Here is a 23,104-nt window from a genome sequence, read left to right on the forward strand (position 1 = left end):
ACCAGTGGGTCACAAGCATGAGACAGCTTCCCTTAAGACTGAGAAATTAATCATCAGAGATTTGGTATTCCTAGTGGAAGTAAAAATGAGCATCTTGGTTTCCGGTGCCAATTACATGGGTGGCTTTTAGCCCTTAGCAACCCTTCAGTCGCTGTCCATTGTTCATCTTGTAAAAACAAGAAGCTGGATTAGAAAAATGTATACATGACAGGGTATACTGTTGCTATCATCTATGTAAATACTTTCATGCAAATTAAGAACCTAAAAGTGTATGTAAACCCTAACAATGAACATCTTTTATTCACTTCCCTTTTTGGCATGTTAAATATACCATTGAAGACTTTGTTATATCGGTTTGATAAATGCACAAAAATACCTGTTAGTTGTTTCTGAAATTTAGAGCTGCCGTGTGTCCTGTGTACACTTCCAGTGTTCTCAAGGAGTTCTCACAGTTCCTATCCTGGACTGCAGAACTAGTCTGTGTTGTGGCCTGACATACCTTTTCTTAGGCTGAAATTTGAAAGGCACAATTTTTATTTTTATTTTTTTTTTATAATCACTTTTTCTTTATTAAGACAAATTCCAACATACAACATAGAAATACACATTGCACAATATATCTATATAAATATTTTCATTAACATACTCCACACTAGCCCCCCCACCCACCCCGAGAAAACACTCCAGATCCTTGATCATGTCCTCTTCAAAAGAGAAAGAGAAAAAAAAAAAAGGAAAAAGCCCACCCACTTGCCTACCCATAACTAAAACTCAATTTGTGTAAAACATTATTCAAAGTATAATAAAGAAGGGGGCTTTACAGCGCCCTATTACATGTGTCAAACAACCAACCATACAAAAAATAATAATAAAATATATATATATATATATATATATATATATATATAAAAACAAAAAATATATATTTGTTATATATCGCTTTCTTGCCCTTCTTTGTACTCGCTCCATTTCCAGTACATCCTTCCTAAGGACTGGTGCCTAAAACTGGGCAGCATACTCCAGGTGAGGCCGGACCAGGGTCTTGTAGAGCAGGAGAATTATTGTTTTATCTCTGGAGTTAATCCCTTTTTTAATGCATGCCAATATTCTGTTTGCTTTGTTAGCAGCAGCTTGGCATTGCATGCCATTGCTGAGACTATCATCTACTAGCACCCCCAGGTCCTTTTCCATCCTAGAGTCCCCCAGAGGTTCTCCCCCCAGTGTATAGATTGCATTCATATTTTTGCCACCCAAATGCATTATTTTACATTTTTCTACATTAAACTGCATTTGCCATGTAGTTGCCCACCCCATTACATTTGTTAAGATCCTTTTGCAAGGTTATCACATCCTGCGGAGAAGTTATTGCCCTGCTTAGCTTAGTATTGTACGCAAATACAGAGATTGAACTGTTTATCCCATCCTCCAGGTGGTTTATGAACAAATTAAATAGAATTAGTCCCAGCCCAGAATCCTGGGGGACCCCACTACCCACCCCTGACCATTCACAGTACTCCCCATTTATCACCACCCTCTGAACTCGCCTTTGTAGCCAGTTTTAAATCCATGTACTCACCCTCTGGTCCATGGCAACGGACCTTATTTTGTAAATATAAATGTTTATGGGGAACTGTGTCAAATGCTTTTGCAAAATCCAAATACACCACGTCTACGGGCCTTCCTTTATCTAGATGGCAACTCACCTCCTCATAGAAGGTTAATAGATTGGTTTGGCAAGCACGATTCTTCATGAATCCATTCTGGATTACTACTAATGATACCATTCTCATTACTAAAATCATGTGTATATAGTCCCTTATCATCCCCTCAAAGAGCTTGCATACTATTGATGTTAGGCTAACTGGTCTGTAATTCCCAGAGATGTATTTTGGGACCTTTTTATATATTGGTGCTACATTGGTTTTTCTCCAATCAGCTGGTACCATTCCAGTCAGTAGACTGTCAGTAAAAATTAGGAACAATGGTCTAGCAATTACTTGACTGAGGTCCCCAAGTACACTCGGGTGCAAGCCATCTGGTCCCAGTGAGTTATTAATGTTAAGTTTCCCAAGTCTAATTTTAATTCTGTCCTCTGTTAACCATGGAGCTTCTTCCTGTGATGTGTCATGAGGATAAACACTGCAGTTTTGGTTACTGAAGGCCCCCCGATTCCCTTGTGAAGACTGAGGAGAAGAATAAATGAAATACCTTCGCCATCTCCCCATCCTTTGTAACCAGATGACCTTCCTCATTTTTTATGGGGCCAATATCGTCTGTCCTGCCTTTTTTACTGTTTACATACTTACATACTGTTAACATCCTTTGCTTTTATATGCATTTTTACATTGGAGTTAAGCCACCTGGGACTTTTGTTGGCGCTTTTAAATTTATTACCCAATGGGATGCATTGGCTAATGCCCTTATTTAATATGCTCTTAAAGCCAACCCATCTCTCCTCCATGTTCTTTGTTCCTAAGATTTTATCCCAATTTATGTCTTCTAGCAAGGTTTGTAGTTTAGGGAGGATGGCTATTTTGAAATTCAGTGCCTTTGTATTCCCCTTGTGTTTCCTATTTGTGTGATTTATACTGAAGCCAATTGACCTGTGATCGCTGTTTCCTAAATTGCCCCATATTTCCAGATCCGTGATCGGGTCTGTATTGTTGGTAATAAGTAGATCCAGTAATGCTTTATTTCTAGTTGGTGTGCCTACCATCTGAACCATGAAATTGTCCTGCAAGATATTTAGGAACTGGCGAGCCTTAAACAAATGCATGATTCCCTCCACCCAATCTATGTCTAGATAATTAAAATCCTCCATTATGATAACACTTCCCATCCTTGCTGCTAATCCAAATTGTGATAGGAGATCCGTCTCCCTCTGGTTAGGGGGCCTATAGAATACTCCCAGTATTATTTTCCCCTTAGCTTCATCCCTTTAGAGCTCTACCCATAAGTATTCCACCTCCTCCCTAGCTCCCTTAGTGATGTCATCTCTCACATTCACTTACATACATTATTCTTGATATATAGGCATACCCCCCCCCCCCCTTTTTTACCCTCTCTATCCTTGCAATAAAGGGAATGCCTTTGAATGGTTGCCAGCCAATCATGAGAGCTGTTGAACCAGGTCTCTGAAATTCCCACAAAATCCAAATCCTACTCATACAACAGTACCTCTAGTTCACCCATCTTGTCTGCCAGGCTCCTGGCATTGTTGAACATGCCACGTAGTTTAGACCGGCCACATACTATCCTCTTATTGGGTGTTCCGAGATTGCAACTAGGACTTGTTACTATACTTACCTTGAGTTTATTTGCTTTAGTCAACCTACCACTAATGCCCCCAATACTACCCTCTGGAATATGTTCCGCACTGACTATTTCTACCTCTGGCATAACCCGTCACCTAGTTTAAAAACCCCTCTAAGTTTTTGGCCATCTTTACTTCCAGCTGATCTGCACCCTTCTAACCGTCACTTTATCACACCTCTGATGATATCCACTCAGATGAAATCTGTGAGGCTGGATATGCGACACAAGCAAGCTGAATGTCGCTGCTGTTTTGTTTTATGATGATCGTTTTATTTGACTGCACATGTAAGTTGCTACAATAAATCCTTTCACAAGTGAGACGGGCTTCACCATACGCTGCTGTATTTTCATTTAGTGACGATATCCCCTTGATTGGGTGAGACGCCCACTGAGAGTTAGAATTTTACTGCTTTGTTGCTGCCTGGGACAAGTGAATGGATGCAAGCTTTGCAGTGTATTTTAACCATCTACTTACTGGTGATTGACAAGTTCAGATGTGATCCCTTGGGAAGTTATTAATAAATGCCTATCACTTGCTGCTATCTGATAAGCAGATTTGAGTCTCACGTGGTGTGGTGTGCTTCCCTATACACACTGAAAATTGGTGAAGGGATTATCATCTTTTCCTCTTTTAATACTTCAAAGACTGTTGCTTTTTATTAGAGATGCACTTTTTAATGTGTACATACCCCCTCCCTTCTCTGCAGAAATCCTTAAGATTGGGATGGGCTTTTGGCCAGTCACCCTAATGTTCCGGCTCTCATTGTTGTAGACTTCAATAATTACCTAGACTTTGAGCTAGACAAATTTATGCAGGCTCATTCCCGTTGGACCCCGACTGGGGGACCAACACCATTTGCTAATCTTCTAGCGGAGTTGGGAGTACATGATGTATGGTGGATAAAAAATCCTCTTAGTTAAACTTACTCTTGTCACTCGGCCTCGCACAGAGGCCTTTCTAGGATTGATCTTGGTCTTTGCAACAAGGAAATGCTCTCCCTCATCACTGATGCCCAGTATGAACCGAGGACGATTTCTGATCACTCTCCATACTGAGCTCAAATAAATACCTTAGGCCCTCCTAAACGTAAGTACTGGAAAATAAATCTGTTTTGGCTCTCCTTATTCCCCACTCCTGACCCAGTCATTTCTGTCATAACGTATTTTATTAATATCAATAGATATACAACCTCCCCTGGGGTGTACTGTGACGCACTTAAGGCTTTCCTTTGGGGCCAGTTTATTAAACAAATCACCTCTGTGAAGACCAGGACCAAAGCCTGGGAGCTTTCTGTGCTGCAGGAGGTTAGCGAGGCAGAGTCGGTGTTTATTGCTAATCCCACCAACCAAACTGAGAGGAGATGGCTTGAGGCACAAAATATGGCCAAGCAAATGACTCTCACGAAAGCTGAAAATTATAATTTCTTCCTATACCAAAAATTCTATGAGGAAGGGGAGAACATTGTACTATATGCTGGCCATGATGGCCAAGTCCAACAGAGGCTCCTTCTTCATTTCAGCTGTTCGCGACATGTCAGGGGCAGTAGTGAGTTTCCATTCCAATATTTTGCAGACCTTCTCCGCCTTTCATATTCATATTCAGATTTGTATTCCTAAAAGGTTTCCTCTACTGCCACGGCCATTCAGGACTTCTTATCAGGAAGCACACTATTGAAGCTTTTCCGGTCTGATAGGGATATGTTAAATGCCCCCTCACCACTGATGACCTACTGGAGGCACTAGCCCTCCCCCCCAGTAAATCTCAGATGGGCTACCTGCAGAGGTCTACAAAAAATACTCTGAATCTTTAATGCCACAATTAAAGCAGACATTGACGGAGGCCTTGGCAACTGACCAACTGCCTCCATCGATGTCTGAAGCTACTATTATTCTCCTACATAAGCCAGGCAGGGACCCTCTTCTCCCAGACTCCTATAGACCGATCTCCTTACTAACAACAGACATAAAACTTTTGGCCAGAGTGCTGGCTACTCGTCTCACATCAGTTATTAAAAAATTGATTCAACGAGACCAATCGGGATTTATTCCCTCTAGATCAACAGATTTGAATATTAGCCGTTTATTCCTCAACTTACAGATTCTGATTGACAACCCTGGCAATATCACAGTGCTGTCCCTTGACGCTGCTAAAGCATTTGACAGCACTGAGTGGCCATACCTATGGGAGGTCCTGAAACGCTTCGGATTGGGGGAAGATTTTATAAAATGGGTCCAACTGCTATACACAAATCCCACAGCTAGGTTACGCATTAATGGGGCCGTCACTGAATCTTTCTGTCTTCACAGTGGCACGAGACATGGGTGCCCATTGTCACCCCTGTTGTTTGCTTTAGCCCTGGAACCTTTGGCAGAGACAATCAGAGCTTCACCATTAATAACAGGTTTTATAAGAGGGCATGTGGAGGACAAAGTCTCTTTATATGCAGACGATACACTCCTGTGCTTAGGAGACACTACCACCTCATTTCAGATGTCCCCAATAACTCAGTTTGAAACCTTTTCTGGCTAAATTCTTCCGGGGCTGAAGTGTGACATACTTGCCGCAATGAATAAAAAGGGCATGATCTCGCACATTTACCTCTCCTCAAGGACACATGACACAGCTAGATTGCCATGTAGACAGCGGTAGGAACAAGACCTGGGAGAGATAGGGGGTGAGGATTGGGAATTTTGCCTAGAATCTATGCCCATCATCTCAGCCTCCCCGTCAGGCCAACTCTTTGTGGTAAGTTCTATGCAAGATAAACAACTCTCAGGTGCTGCTTCACAGATGGGGTAGGAGGGATTGTCCTCTGTGCTCCAAATGTGGAGGAGCTAATGGAGACCTAGTGCATTTGCTGTGGTGCTGCCCGAAACTTTTTGGATATTGGAAAAATGTGACTGATATTATATTGTCTATCAAGCCACTGTTCCATTGCATCCAGTGACTAGCTTGCTGGGTGCAGTAGATGAGGAATTGTTTACTCCTCCAACTAATGTAGCAGTACTTAGATTGTTGTATATTGCACACAAACAGATTGCTGGCCTGTGGTTATCTCTGCGCATTCCAACAACTAAACATGGATTGAACAGTTAAATACCATTCTCATTAGGGAAAAGTTAACATATCAGCATAGAAAAGTTCCTAACAAATTCTATAAAATATGGCAGCCATGGCTAGACACTCCGTCCGGGTCTAGCGCCATCCCAACTGGTGCTGGGACATCTGCTCCAGATGTAATCTCTGTGTGCCTCTAGATCTATAGTAGCAGTCATTCTCACAGTCTGCAACTAGGGCTCTTCTGGCTTGGTCACGGCTGTATGTATAGTCATTTGTCTCTTCATCTCACTGGACGGCTAATAAAAATGCCTGTTAAAGACCTATGGATCATTGTCAAGGTAATACACACTTTTTTTTGCTGGTTTGTCTGCCTTCCTGTTGGAAGGTAGTTAGTTTTACATACATCGTTTGTGTATTATATTATATATTTGACTATTTTTGTGTCAATCATTTAAGAGTCCGTTCACCATGTGTATGCAGGATAATAAAAATGTATATTAAGGATACAGATATTACTACTGTGCTCCGTGATATATGGAAATGTTATATCTTAGCTTTCTGAGCCTTGTACATCCTTTGTACACTGTATTGACTTCACTGTATATGCTGATGGTTCCCTCCTGAATGCGATTGTACAATTGCATTTGTGACACAATAACATTTATTTTTCTGATTTAAAAAAACCCAATATAGTTCCTATTGAGGATGATCCTATCAATGATTCTGTTGTCGTTTGGATCCTCTTTAAGGCCTCCTTAGCCTTGCAGGCCCAGCCCTTCAGCCAGCCATTGTCGCCATGTCTGTTTCCTAGACTATTGCTAACTGGACAAGACAGATGAATAGAGAACACAAACCTGTCTTTAATGACCTCTTTCTCTTAGAACAATCCCAGCTGATGCTTCAGACTTATTGATTTCTTTGGACACTCTAGAACAGGCGTTGACAACCTAGTGATCACAATCTACCAGTAAACCGCGGGCAGGTGACAGGTAGATTGTGATCTTGTCCCTGCCTTGCCAACCCCCAACTGGCAGAGTTGAGCAGGAAAGCAGTGAGCTGCCGGGACGCTGTCAAAGCCGAACTTAGCGAGCAAAGGCATTCCCCACCCTGCAGCATGCGCTTTGCTTAGGTGCAGCTGTGGGGCAGGGAATGCCTCTGCCGCCTATGACAGCTTTCAGGCAGGATAGCTTGGGCAGGTTCAGGCTCTTGTCCGAATGCGCCCAAGCTCATCCACGGAATGTACTGTGCTGATCCCAACTGGCCTTCCTTTTCAGTCCATCCAAGGCACTTGACATCATGTGAGATAAATGAGAGAGAGCTGGCTGGGATCAGCACTAGAACAGGTAGATATGTCACAGTAGCTTCCCTGCATCCAGAAACCACTTCTGTGCCCTTCTAAGCCCTCAGTGGTGTGCTCACCTGACTACCTCGTACCATGCCTTCCTGAGCCTCCTGTACATTGCCCTGCTGACCCCCTGTGCTGCTCACCCCTGTTCACTGCCCTGCTTTTTCCAGTCCGCCTTCGATTAGAGAAACCCCTTAGATCAGAGTCCCCTTTAGATCAGTGTCTTCCCCTTGGATTAGATGCCCCCCTTAGATCAGCGTCCTCCTTGGATTAGGAGCCCCCCTGACCAGTGTCCCCTTACTTTATACAGCAGGAGCTGGGAGTTGGAGGAGCACTGCATAAAGTTTCATCCTGCTGTGCATGGTAGGTGAGCTTATCATTGGTGGTGGTGGTGGTGGTGGTGGGGGTGAGTTAGTAATAGGTCAAATCCAACAGAACAGACAGTGTGGCAGCACGCAGGTAAAATCACCTGGTTGTATTCAGGATGGGAAATATGTGTGTCCTAGATTCAGGCTTTATGCAGACTTTTACAATTAGAGGGGAAGAGTTAATGAGCCCAGCTGAAGTAAGTGGGCTCATTAAGACCTCTACAAAAAACCCCAGCATGCATAGGGAGATGCTCCATCCTGGAACCAGTTTTGTGTGTATAGACTGGGGAGTCTGAGATCTGTTCTGTGCGGTGAGTTAACGCCTGTGTGGCAAACCCCTACAATAGAGACAGGGACTGGGGCAGCACAAGGCTGCACCCAGTTGTTAGACAGGGAGTCTACGTGTGTAGTTAGAGGTCAAGCTGACCAGGATTTATTTTCTTGTTTTATTTTGTTTGGCTGTTATATGTATCACTGCATGTAGCCTAAATAAACCGGACCTTTTGTTTTTTGCACCTACACCGCTGTCTGCTGTGCCTGACTTTGTGTTGTGAACCCATCCAGGGGGGTCACACACACCCGCTACCGAGCGAACCCCCTCACAACAGCCACTGCTGAGAGAAATCCTCAATGTGTGCGGTGTGAAAGCACAGTGAGCCTCATTATCCTTGGGCCCTGTGTGCACCACTCACATTGAAACCATTGAGCATATACCACTGACTCTCACACTGCTTGCTCAAAACCTGAGACATAACAGTTAAAGGAGAAATTTTATGAGGGTTGGCTTCAGTGGTGACTCTGGGAACAATATATGGGGGGGGGGGGGTGGCACATAAGATACCATAGTCAAAACTAGGGGGGCACTAATAATTTTCACCACTGAAAAAAAACAAAATAAGTATATATAATTAAGATTACAAAATGGGAGAGTAATGCGGTATGCAATGATACCTTTCTATTGTACTAACTTAAAGAGGAAGTAAACCCTGATGAGTTTACTTCCTCTTTCATTCCCTGCAAAGGCAAAGCATAATGGACTACTATGCATCGCATAGTAGCCCATTATGTGTCACTTACCTGACACAGGAGCCAGCGAAGTCGCCGCTGTCCCCTGTAGTCCGCCGCATCCATCTTGTTGGTGGGGTCGCGCAGCTCCGCCACTGTCATTCGGCGAAGCCGCGATGACATCACTCCCGCGCATGCGCACGGGAGTCGACACGCGCGGCAGCTCCATTCTTGGAAATGCCGCGCTCAGTGCGCCTGCGCGCCGCTGTCTACGGTGCATGCGCCGTAGACAGCGGTGCCCGTTTTCAGGCAAATATCTCCTAAACCATATAGGTTTAGGAGATATTGCTTGGACCTACAGGTAAGCCTTAATCTAGGCTTACCTGTAGGTCAAAGTGGTTTGTAAGGGTTTACAACCACTTTAACACTTAACAGACAAGCTTTCAAGAGTTTTCCTTTCTTCTTCAGGTATTGCTTCAGACCTCAGAAACAGAGGAAAGCTGTCAAAAGCTTTTCTTTATAGTTTAACCACTTTAGCCCTGGAAGGATTTGCCTCCTTAACCGCTTCCTGACTGGCGCCCGGCGATATACGTCAGCAGAATGGCACGGACATGCAAATGGGCGTACAGGTACATCCCTTTAAATGTGGTGCCCTGCCATCGGGACCTCCGTGAGTCAGATCGCGGGTCCTGTGTACTCGATTGCCGCGGGGATACCCGCGAACGTTTCACGGGGAGGAAGAACCGGGAGATGCTAAAGTAAACATGCATCTCCCCGTTCTACCTAGCAACAGTGACACTGATCTCTGCTCCCTGTAATTGGAGCAGAGATAAGTGATGGGTAAAACAGCCACTCCCCCTACAGTTAGCAACACGCCCCTAGGACACACTTAACCCCTACACTGCCACCTCCTGGTTAACCCCTTCACTGCCAGTGTCATTTACACAGGAATCAGTGCATTTGTATAGAACAGATTGCTGTATAAATGACAATGGTCCCAAAAATGTGTCAAAAATGTCTGATGCGTCCGCCATAATGTTGCAGTCACAATAAAAATCGCTGATCGCCGCCATTACTAGTAAAAAAAAAATTAATAAAAATGGCATAAAATCCCCTATTTTGTAAACGCTATAACTTTTGCGCAAACCAATCAATAATTGCTTATTTCGATTTTTTTTTACCAAAAATATGTAAAAAAATACACGTAAACTGAGGGAAAAAACGTTTTTTTTATACATTTTTGTGGGATATTTATTATAGCAAAAAGTAAAAAAGAATGCGTTTTTTCAAAACTGTCGCTCTTTTTTTGTTTATAGTGCAAAAAATAAAAACCACAGGGGTGACCAAATACCACCAAAAGAAAGCTCTATTTGTGGGAAAAAAAGGACGTCAATTTTATTTGGGAGCCACGTTGCACGATAGCGCAATTGTCAGTTAAACCGATCGCAAAAAGTGGTCTGGTCTTAAGCCAGCAAAATGGTCCGGTCTGAAAGTGGTTAATGACCAGGCCATTTTTTGTGATACGGCACTGCATCGCTTTAACCGACAATTGCGCGGTCGTGCGACACTGTACCCAAACAAAATTGACGTCCTTTTTTTCCCCACAAATATAGCTTTCTTTTGGTGGTATTTGATCACCTTTTCTGGTTTTTATTGTTTGCGCTATTAAAAAAAAAACAAAAAAAAAAACCGACCATTTTGAAAAAAGAAAACATTATTTTATACTTTTTGCTATAATAAATATCGAAAAAAAATGTAAAAGAAGAAATTGCATCATGAGTTTAGGCTAATATATATTCTTCTACATATTTTTGAAAAAAAAAAAAAAAAAAAAAAAAAAAAAAATCGCAATAAGTGTATATTGATTGGTTTGCGCAAAAGTTATAGCGTCTACAAAATAGGGAATAGATTTATGGCATTTTTATGATTATTATTATTTTTTTACTAGTAATAGCAGCAATCTGCTATTTTTAGCAGGACTGCGACATTCCGGCAGACAGATCATACACTTGACACATTTTTGGGACCATTGACATTTATACAGCGATCACTGCTATAAAAATGCACTCATTACTGTGTAAATGTCACTGGCAGGGAAGGGGTTAACACTAGTGGTGATTAAGGGGTTAAATATGTTCCCTCATGTGTCTTCCTAACTGTGAGGGGATGGGACTGACTAGAGGAGGAGCCAGATTGCTGTTCCTGATTATTAGGAATTAATAGGATCTGTTTCTCCTCTCCTGTCAGAACACGGATTTGTGTGTTTACACACACACACACACACACACACACACACACACATCCCCGTTCTGGCTCTCATGCTTGCGACTGCTGACCTATGTGCACCGGATCCCCTGCCATGCAGAGGGCACACACCTGCTATAGCTGTTTAAAGGACCGACGTACAGCTACAGCGATTTGCGCAGGAGAGCCAACCTGCTGCAGTATATCGACAGAGGCTGGTCAGCTAGTGGTTAAATTTAAGCTGCTTAAATTTAAGGATGCTTTTAACCCCCAGCACTGGTGTCGGCGGACCCACTATTAACCCCCAGCACTAGTGTCAGCGGACCCACTATTAACCCCCAGCACTGGTGTCGGCGGACACACTATTTACCCCCAGCACTGGTGTCGGTGGACACACTATTAACCCCCAGCACTGGTGTCGGCGGACGCACTATTAACTCCCAGCATTGGTGTCAGCAGGCACACTATTAACTCCCAGCATTGGTGTCAGCAGGCACACTATTAACCCCCAGCATTGGTGTCAGGGGGACGCACTATTAACCCCCAGCATAGGTGTCAGCGGATGCACTATTAACCCCCAGCAGTGGTGTCAGCGGACGCACTATTAACTCCCAGCATTGGTGTCAGCGGACGCACTATTAACACCCAGCATTGGTGTCAGCGGACGCACTATTAACACCCAGCATTGGTGTCAGCGGACGCACTATTATGCCCCAGCATTGTTGTCAGCGGACGCACTATTAACCCCCAGCATTGGTGTTAGCGGACACACTATTAACTCCCAGCATTGGTGTCAGCAGGCACACTATTAACCCCCAGCATTGGTGTCAGGGGGACGCACTATTAACTCCCAGCATTGGTGTCAGCAGGCACACTATTAACTCCCAGCATTGGTGTCAGCAGGCACACTATTAACCCCCAGCATTGGTGTCAGGGGGACGCACTATTAACCCCCAGCATAGGTGTCAGCGGATGCACTATTAACCCCCAGCAGTGGTGTCAGCGGACGCACTATTAACTCCCAGCATTGGTGTCAGCGGACGCACTATTAACACCCAGCATTGGTGTCAGCGGACGCACTATTAACACCCAGCATTGGTGTCAGCGGACGCACTATTATGCCCCAGCATTGTTGTCAGCGGACGCACTATTAACCCCCAGCATTGGTGTTAGCGGACACACTATTAACTCCCAGCATTGGTCTCAGCGAATGCACTATTAACCCCCAGCATTGGTGCCAGCGGACGCATTATTAACCCCCCCAGCATTGGTGCCAGCGGACGCATTATTAACCCCCCCCAGCATTGGTGCCAGCGGACACATTATTAACCCCCCAGCCTTGGTGTCAGACACACTATTAACCCCCAGCATTGGTGCCAGTGGACGCATTATTAACCCCCCAGCATTGGTGTTAGCGGACACACTATTAACTCCCAGCATTGGTGTCAGCGAATGCACTATTAACCCCCAGCATTGGTGTCAGTGGACGCACTATTAACACCTAGCATTGGTGTCAGACACACTATTAACCCCCAGCATTGGTGTCAGCGGATGCCCAATTAACCCCCAGCATTGGTGTCGGAGGACGCACTATTAACCCCCAGCAGTGGTGTCAGCGGACGCACTATTAACCCCCAGCATTGGTGTCAGACACACTATTAACCCTCAGCATTGGTGTCAGCGGATGCACTATTAACCCCCAGGATTGGTGTCAGCGGACGCACTATTAACCCCCAGCATTGGTGTCAGCAGACGCACTATTAACCCCCAGCATTGGTGTCAGCAGACGCACTATTAACCCCCAGCATTGGTGTCAGCAGACGCACTATTAACCCCCAGCATTGGTGTCAGCAGACGCACTATTAACCCCCAGCATTGGTGTCGATGGACGCACTATTAACCCCCAGCAGTGGTGTCAGACACACTATTAACATCCCAGCATTGGTGTCAGCGGATGCACTATTAACCCCCAGGATTGGTGTCAGCGGATGCACTATTAACCCCCAGGATTGGTGTCAGCGGATGCACTATTAACCCCCAGGATTGGTGTCAGCGGATGCACTATTAACCCCCAGCATTGGTGTCAGCAGACGCACTATTAACCCCCAGCATTGGTGTCAGCAGACGCACTATTAACCCCCAGCATTGGTGTCGATGGACGCACTATTAACCCCCAGCAGTGGTGTCAGACACACTATTAACCCCCAGCATTGGTGTCAGCGGATGCACTATTAACCCCCAGGATTGGTGTCGATGGACGCACTATTAACCCCCAGCAGTGGTGTCAGACACACTATTAACCCCCAGCATTGGTGTCAGCGGATGCACTATTAACCCCCAGGATTGGTGTCAGCGGATGCACTATTAACCCCCAGCACTGGTGTCGGCGGACGCACTATTAACCACCAGCATTGGTGTCAGATGCACTATTAACCCCCAGCATTGGTGTCTGACACACTATTAACCCCCAGCATTGGTGTCAGCGGATGCACTATTAACCCCCAGCATTGGTGTCAGTGGATGCACTATTAACCCCCAGCACTGGTGTCGGTGGACGCACTATTAACCCCCAGCATTGGTGTCGGCGGATGCACTATTAACCTCCAGCATTACCCCCTACACTCCACAAATACCCCCTCTTCACAAATTCCAACCCTAGTCACCCCACTAAGAACTTTGCTTGGCCTTGGTGTGATGGCTCAATCACCTCTCCTCCTGGTAGTCATCTGGTGGCCTGCCTGATCTTCTGCCTCCCGAGTCCTCTCCTCCTGGTTGTCAGGTTCTTCAACAAAAGCCTAGGGCACCCCGAGAATGCCATGATCTCCTGCCCTGAGTGGAGGAGGGATGGGTGGCAGCCAGACCCTGGATCTGGGGCTGGACACAGCCTCCGAAGAAGGTTAGCTTTGGTCGATCAGTGCCTAGTTGGGCAGGTGATTGGCAGATCCTCCCTCTGCTCTGTTCTCTTTGCTTATTTGTGTCCGTTTCCTTTGCTGTGCATGCCGCATGTGACCGGGGGGCACAAGTGGGGGACAAGGAATAACCTAGTGACACCACAGTTTAATTGGGGGGCACAGTATAATGTTGGGGGGCCATGGCCCCCTCTACCCCCCCCCCCCCGGTGGACTTAATGTTTTCGTACTCAGTGTCCTCCCTTCCTGTAGGTGGCAGTATAATCCGATTGTTTAAGATTTCCTAAATTTCTGTGTTCCTCAATAAAATGTAAGAAAAAGATTTTACTGTAAATATAAAAAAATAACTTTTTTTTACCAGTTTAAATAAATATGTTGCAATGTTCAATTCAATGTAATTTTTATATCTATTGCACAGAATGAATCGTTTGGGCAGCATTTTGAAACCAGTTTGGAGCAACAAGAGATACCAACACTGACAAAGAAGTGCCCATATTGTTCTGCAGAGTTCCAAGATGTTGATGAACAAGTGTTTAAGGATCATGTGTTGTGTCACGATTATGAACTCAATGGCTAATGGCGTGTTATATCACTTACAGAATTCAACTTTACTGTATTGTTGCTGGAAGTAGAAAATGTAAGAATGCACATAAATGGAGGGACAGCGTGGAAGTGGTTGCTCTCTTTTTCTAAAAACCTGCAGTTCTCAGTTTTATATTAAATGTTTAAAATATATATATTTATCATAAACTGACAAACTGTTTAAAATACTAAAAAATTCTAGTTGTGCGTCAGTGCGATCATTTATCTTCTCTGTATAATGTATGTATGCAGTTGGGGGAGAAATAACGTTTGCAAGAAATGTGTTGAAAATCTATGCAAAATGTTGCAATGCTGCAGATGATGTAACAGTTGTCCAATTAACCCTATACACGCCGCACCTGTTTTGTGAATATATGGTTGCGAAAGGTAGATATAATAAGGATATTAAATAAACATAATACTGTTGATTTTTTGGAATCGTTATACTGAATTAAAAACAGATATTTGAGTATTGTATTATGTCTTAATGTATTGTATGAAATATCAATTATAGATTGTGAGAGCTTCTCAATTGAATCATTATTTATCAATGTTAGTTGATTACTGTGTATCTTTTTTTATTGAATTTAGAATAGTCTTTTTTAACCATTCAATGTATATATATATAAAAAAAAAAAAAAAAAAACAACGGAATTACTGCTTCCTCAGAGTGGGAGGCTGTTTTAACCACTTGCCTACCAGGCCAATTTTGACAGTTTTCACATATACTATATTGTCAAAAGTATTGGGTCACCTGCCTTTACATACAAGAACTTTAATGACATCCCAGTCTTGTGCCCTGTACACATGATCAGACATTCCGATGGATTTTGGCCCAAACTTGTGTTGCATACACACGGTTGCACAAAGTTGTCGGAAAATCCGATCGTTCAGAATGAGGTGACGCAGGCGCACTGAGCGCGCCGCTGTCAATGGCGATATGCTGCGAGTGGTGGCTCCCGTGCGCATGCGCGGGAGTGACGTCATCGCGACTTCAGCGAATGACAGCGGCGGAGCAGCGAGACCCACCGAGAAGATTGACGCTCCAGACTACAGGGGACAGCGGTGACATCGCTGGCTCCTGTGTCAGGTAAGGGACACATAATGGACTACTATGCGATGCATAGTAGTCCATTATGCTTTACCTTTGCAGGGAATCAAAGAGGAAGTAAACCCATCAGGGTTTACTTCCTCTTTAAGGCATCAGCAACGTCAAGACATTTTGGACAATTTCATGCTCTCTTCCTTGAGTGCATCCGTCCCCCACACAGTAAAGCCCCATACACACTATCAGATTTTCTGTAGATTTTTTTCCTTCAGATTTACCAAAACCATATAATATGAGGTCAAAAGGAATTTCAATGTGTATGCAATCAGGCAGGCCCTTGCACTACATGGTTTTGGTAAATCAGAAGACGAAAATCTGAGTGTGTATGGGGCTTAAAGCTGTGTTCCAGCCCTAAAAAAAATAATAATGTAAAAGTCAGCTGCTACAAACACTGTAGCTGCTGACTTTTAATAAGGACACTTACCTGTCCAGGGCGCCCGCGATGTCGGCCGATCCATCCCTCATATCAGGTGAGCCATCCTCACTAAGGGAAACCCGTTTCCTACTGTGCTTGCGCAAGTCCCCCAGTGATTTCTGAATGGGCGGCTGTTTTCTGTGATACACATAGGTCCCAGAAGACACCGCGCCCAAATTTGCCAGAAATCAACCCAAGGAGGAGGAGACTGAAGATCACCACTGAATAGTAAGTGGCAGATTAGGATGATTTGCCTAGCAACAGGCATTTCTGGTGAGTAAATCATTTTTATTTTCAATTTTTTTGTTGCATTTCCATGTAATTTTTTTTTTTTTCAGGGTGGACCTCCACTTTAGACCCCTTTCACACCACACTGCCCATAGGGTCGGCGGTAAAACGCTGCTATTTTTAGATTTGCAGCGCATTTCTGCCACTAGCATGGTGCTTTTACCCCCCGCTAGCGGCCGAGAAAGGGGTAAAAGCCGCCAGCAATACGCCGCAACAGTGGCGTTTTGCTGGCGGTATTACAGCGCTGCCCCATTGATTTCAATGGGTAGCAGTGGTGGAGGAGCGGTAAACACACCGCTCCTTCACCGCTCCAAAGAAGCTGCTGGCAGGACTTTTCCCTGACGTCCTGCCAGCGCACCGCTGTAGTGTGAAAGCCCGGGGGCTTTCACACTACAGACAATGGTGCAGCTTTTTTAGGGCGGATTGCAGGCGCTATTTCCAACGCTATATCGCCTGCAAAACGCCCTGGTGTGAAAGGGGTCTAAGGAAAACACTCATAGGGAACACGGTTAACCCTTTGATTGGCCCTGACGTTAACCCCTTCCATGTCATTTATACAGTGTCAGTGTTTGTTTTTTAGCACTAATCACTGTATTGGTGTCACTGGTCCCCAGAAAGTGGCACTAAGGCTCGGTTCACACCTAAACCTAAACATTGTCCGTCCCTGTACTCCATTTCAGGGACGAATCAGGGCAGAATCTTTTCTGTGCAGTGCGCTCCGCAGCTGCCCCGGAGACATGTGAACCGGCTCCATAGAGAGCCGCTCATATTCTCCTGCTATGCGAATTGGATGTGGTGAAAGCCACATCCAAATCACATAGGTGTGAACCCAGCCTAAGTGTCAGATTTATCCGCCACAATATTGGGGTTTTTTTTCAACATTTTTGAGACTTTTTTTTGTTTATAGGGAAAAAAAAAATGCAGAGATGATCAAATACCACCAAAAGAATGCTATATTTGTGGGGAAAAAAAGGAAGTCAATATTATTTTAGTACAGTGTCGCACGATCGCAAAAATGGCCTGGTCAGGAAGTGGTCACAATCTTTTTGGAGCTGAAGTGGTTAAATGTGAGCTAAGGTACTAGAATTATTAGTCACACTTTGATGTTTGCAGAGATGCCTCACATGTGAGGTACAATCACCAATTAGATATGGGTGCGGGACCTACGTGCACATTAAATTTGCGTGCAATTACATTTTTTAAAAGGTTTTATTCAACATATTTATCGGCGTATAACACACACTTTTTTCCCCTGAAAATAGGGGGAAAATCGTGGGTGTGTGTTATACGCTGACCACATATTTTGGAGGGGAACGAGTGCTGCTGGAATTCACCGAGCCATCATCTCCACTCGGCTCTCACGTCACACACACAGTCCCGCCTCCGCCACCGGCATTAGACCTGTGTCCTATCACAAGAGCTGGTCCAATGCCAATGGTAGAGGCGGGACTGTGTATGTGACTGCCGACTGAGAGCCGAATAAACAGGTGACGGCTCGGTGATTTCATATGAGATATGGTGAGCTGCATTGATGGGGGAGATGGGCACAGATCAGGCTGCAGATGGGCACAGATCAGGCTGCACATGGGCACAGATCAGGCTGCACATGGGCACAGATCAGGCTGCACATGGGCACAGATCAGGCTGCACATGGGCACAGAACAAACTGCAGTTGTGCCATACTCTTTTCGAATTATGAATTGAACAGAGCTCCGTGAGATGTTCAAAGCTTGGGATATTTTTTAATAACCTAACCCTGCTTTACACTTCTCCACAACTTTATCCCTGACCTGTCTGGTGTGTTCCTTGGCCTTCATGATGCTGTTTGTTCACTAACACTCTATAACAAACCTCTGAGGTCTTCACAAAACACCTGTGTTTATACTGAGATTCAATTACACACAGGTGAACTCTATTTACTAATTAGTTGACTTCTGAAGACAATTGGTTCCACTACATTTTCGTTAGGGGTATCAGAGTAAAGAGGGCTGCACGCCACAGTTTTCTGATATTTATTTGTAAAAAATTTTGAAAACCATTTATCATTTTCCTTCCACTTCACAATTACGTGCCACATAATGGGCTAGTATGCGATTCATACTAGCTCATTATGCTTTTAATTTGCAGGCTTTGCAGGGAGCTAAAGAGGAAGTAAAACCCATCAGAGGTTTACTTCCTCTTTAACTCTAAGCTTGAGAACTGAGCAATTGCATGACTGCTGTTCGCTCAGATTTCAGCTCTGCTCTGAGTAGAGAGCGGTGGCTGTGAATCACCAATCTCTGCTCTACTCCTCCAGTGCTCACTGGAGCACCAGGCTGTGGAGCAGACAGGGAGCGGCGGACTCAGCCTCTAAGTGACACTCTGAAAGGCTGAGCCAGCTGCCGGTCAGAAAACTTGGTGGATCCCAATATTATTGTTGGGATCTTCTCAAAGACTGGAGCGGCTCTGTGACATCAGCCAACAGCAGAATTTAGCCAGCTGTCAGCTGACTTTGGGTAACAAGAGTGCAAAAGTAGGTGCACTCCTGTGACTCACATGGTAAGTATGGCCAAACAAGCTTGGGCCATACTGTAAGGGCTTACCTAGATTGGAGTCCATGTTGCAGAGATGTAGGCTCACCCTTGCAAATAAACACAGCCCACAGTAACAAACAGATAAGCTACCTGGGCTGTGAATCTGTGCACGGGGGCTTGACAGGAATTTGCCAAAGGATTGTCCAGGTAAAGCCGTAGTCAGGGATTCCAGAAGACAGAATAAACGATATACAAGCCAGGGTCGGTAGCCGGGGTCAGTCTTGGAACTCAGGAACTCAGGAACTCAGGAACTCAGGAACTCAGGAACTCAGGAACTCAGGAACTCAGGAACTCAGGAACTCAGGAACTCAGGAACTCAGGAACTCAGGAACTCAGGAACTCAGGAACTCAGGAACTCAGGAACTCAGGAACTCAGGAACTCAGGAACTCAGGAACTCAGGAACTCAGGAACCTTTGGCAACAAGAGACATGAACTGACAAAGCCCTCAGAGTGAGGCAGTGTTTTATACCCTAGCTGATTAGGTAACCTGCCACAGCTGATCCAAGAGTGAAAGGTACAAACAGAATTGCCCACAGTACTAATGCAAAACTAGACATGGCTGGAAAGCAGGCAGAATAGAACTGAGGTGTGGCTCAGAGGTAAGGTAACGGGAACAACTACTGGCAGTCATGAGTTCAATACCACCCAGAGCCACTTGAGGCGTGACTACACCTGGCTGTCCAAAATACACAGTAGGGACCGTGACATATACTTCCCTTTTAAGAATATGTAATTATTTGAATGTCCATTCTTTACCAGGTTACCAGAGTTCCTAGATTACAAAAATAAAGGTGGTTTTAACCATTTAATGACCACCCTCGCATATATACTGCGGCAAGGCGGCCGATCTGCAGCAGATCACTTACCTTGTATGTGATCTGATGCTTCTGGGTCTGGGGTGTGCACGCTCTACACCGGCAACCCACTTCCACTGTCATTATACACAGCAGAAGCCCAGCAGCGGGTACCCCAAGCTTGATGTCTGCTGACACCCACCGATTACACAGGACACAGGCAGAGCACCGATCTGCCCATGTAAACAAGGCAGATTGTCAGAAGGGAAGGCATTGATCCTTTGTTTCTGCAAAGCAGGAACATGAATCTTTGCCTTCCCCTAGTAAAAGCACCTCTCACACAGTGAGTAACCCACAACCTAGGCACAGTTAACCCTTTGATTGCCCCTGATGTTAACCCCTTCCCAGCCAGTGTCATTAGTGTAGTGACAGTGTATATTTTTTAGCGTTGATCACTGTATTGGTGTCATTGGGCCCCAAAAAAGTGTCAGGTGTCCAATTTGTCTGCCGCAATATCGCAGTCCCGATATAAGTCGCCGCCATTACTAGCAAAAAAATAAGTACAAATATACCATCGTTTGTAGACGCTATTACTTTTGCGCAAGCCAAGCAATTTACACTTACTGTGATTTTTATTTTTATTTTTTTTTACCAAAAATATGTTGCAGAATACATATTGGCCCAAACTGATAAAGAAATGAGATTTTTACCTTTTTTTATTGGATAGGTTTTATAGCAGAAAATAAAAAATATTGGGTATTTTTCAAAATTGTCGCTCTTTTTTAGTTTATAATGCAAAAAATAAAACCACAGTGGTGATAAAATACCACCAAAAGAAAGCTCTATTTGTGGGGAAATAGGGACATGAGTTTTATTTGGGTACATCGTCCCATGACCGCGCAATTGTCAGTTAACTAATGCAGTGTCGTATCGCAAAAAGCAGCCTGGTCATGAAGGAGGGTAAACCTTTCGGAGGTCAAGTGGTTAAAGTGCATTTCTAGTGAAAACATTTCTCTTTTTTTTTTTTGTCATACTGTGTCTTCTACATCCTACTTTCCTGTTCTCCACTGTAAACCGACTTGCATGACATCTTCTGTGACAAATGAACTCCCTGGCATGTGAGGAAGTGACATCATCTCAGCCTGGCCAATCAAAACGGCTGAAGATCAGAACCCAGAAGAAGACTGGGCAAAGATGCCAACGGCCGGTGTGGGAACTCCGGGACACCAATGCACTGAGGTGGAGTTGACTATAGTTATGCTTTAATTGGGAACTGCAGTCTGCTCACATAATTTGTAATAAAAACATATTTGCCATTCTGAAGCTTCCCTCCAACCACTTTGCATATTATTTTATATATACTGTGATTCCGTACTTACCAAATATGCTGCAGAAATCTCCCTCTACTGAGTCTGGCTGCAACCATTTTAACTGTGGGCAGCTGAAGCTGCTGCCTGTTCACATCCTGTATTTACACAGACACATAGAGGCCCACCTCCAGCTCTGTAGCTCTCATTGGCCCTCTTATGACTCACCCCCCCTTCCCTTCATAGCAAACTCTCAGGGAGTGAGAGAGAGAGCTGTTTATGATGTCATAAGCCTAGGCTTTTTACCAGACAAGAAACAGAAAGTAGGCTGTATATGATATTTACTGGCAGAAAAAAAAAATGTTTTACTATCCAAAGTTAAAACAACAAGAGCATTTAATAGATGGAAATATGAAAAAATTACTGAAAGTTAATTACTAAAGTGGAGGGCCACCCTAAAAAAAAAACAGCATTAATATTCTTAAAAAAAAAAATCTGAAAAAAAAAATGTTTACCTTACCAGAAACCCCTGTTGCTAGGCAGTCTTCTTAATCTGCCTCTTCCTACTCCGTGGTGATCTTCGGTCTTCTCTCCTCCTCACGTTGTCTCCTGGGTAATGGGGCGCGCTGTGTTCTGGGAACTGTGTGTTTCCTAACACAGCGCGTCCCATTCACAAAGCGCTGCGCGACTCGCGCATGCGCAGTAAGAAATGGGCAGTGAAGCTGCAAGGCTCCACTGCCTGTTTCCCTTAGTGAGGATGGCGGCTCCGGAACCCAAGAGCCAAGGAGCGGGTTGGCCTCGGGCGGCCGACATTGCGGGTGCCCTGGAAAGGTAAGTGTCCTTATTAATTGTCAGAAGCTACTTTTTTTTTAAGCTGCTGGAAAACCCCTTTAAGTTTCAGCCTGACCTGGTTTCACTTAGGGTTGCCACTTTTTCTTCAAGCTCATTGTGCTCAGGTGCTGCTCATGTTGTCTGCCTATTTCACACTGGTCAAATAGAATTAATATTGCTATTATTATTATACAGGATTTATATAGCGCCAAACGTTTGCGCAGCATTTTAAAACATGAGTGAAGACAGTACAGCTATACAATTCAATACAGGAGGAATCAGAGGGCCCTGCTCCTTAGAGCTTACAATCTAGCCGGGAGGGTCAAGTGATACAAAAGGTAATATCTGTGGGGGATGATCTAAGGAGAAAGAAAAAGTACAGTTGTTAGGTGGGGGCCGGATAGGCCTCTCTGAAGCGAAGGGTTTTCAGGGATTGAATAAAGGCAATCAGAGTAGGAGATAGTCGGATAGATTGGGGTAGGGAGTTCCGGAGGATTGGAGAGGCTCAGGAAAAGTCCTGGAGGCGAGTATGGGAGGAGGTGGCGAGGGAACTAAAGAGCACGAGGTCTTGGGAGGAACGAACGGAACGAGTAGGTCGGTGTTTTAAGTAGCTGGGGGGGCAAGTTGTGGATGACTTTGTAAGTTATTAGAATGAGGCATATTGAACAATGGGAGGAAACCTGACAAATGGGAGCATAGGCATAGTTACAGCCCTGGCCAGTGGCAGAAACAGGTGCCTCAAGGCATGCTGGGTGACTGTATATATGCCTAGGGCACATGTGGTTGGGGTCTTCGGCTGGAGAGTGGGGTCCTGGAGGGAGGGGGCTGCTGCCCCTCCTCTGTATAGGCTGCCATACGGATGCAGCCTGGGGGGGGGGGGGTTTGACCTGAGGGCCAGAATCGAGGAAACTGCAACCCAGATGTCCTGTGGAGCTAAGAGGAAGGATCCGTTGTTGGC

The 23,104-nt window shown here is 44.7% G+C and overlaps 1 protein-coding gene across 8 annotated transcripts in view; it reads left to right on the forward strand.

The window, feature by feature from the left end:
* CALCOCO2 (calcium binding and coiled-coil domain 2) overlaps window positions 1–15,306 on the forward strand; it is a 209,473-nt gene extending 194,167 nt beyond the window's left edge. For 7 of the 8 annotated variants that reach the window (XM_077459784.1, XM_077459780.1, XM_077459787.1 and 4 more), the window contains one exon: window positions 14,666–15,306. In XM_077459784.1, coding sequence (XP_077315910.1) covers window positions 14,666–14,824 — 159 coding nt within the window. In that variant the 3' untranslated portion in view covers window positions 14,825–15,306. Of the gene's footprint in view, window positions 1–8,031; window positions 8,085–14,665 lie in introns of all 8 variants that reach the window. The other variant, XM_077459788.1, reaches the window with a different exon arrangement.
* Window positions 15,307–23,104: the final 7,798 nt, after the last annotated feature.

This window comes from Lithobates pipiens, unplaced genomic scaffold, assembly GCF_037356315.1.
Source record: "Lithobates pipiens isolate NorthernLeopardFrog02 unplaced genomic scaffold, aLitPip1_a1.2 Scaffold_28, whole genome shotgun sequence".
In the NCBI taxonomy this organism is placed as follows: domain Eukaryota; kingdom Metazoa; phylum Chordata; class Amphibia; order Anura; family Ranidae; genus Lithobates; species Lithobates pipiens.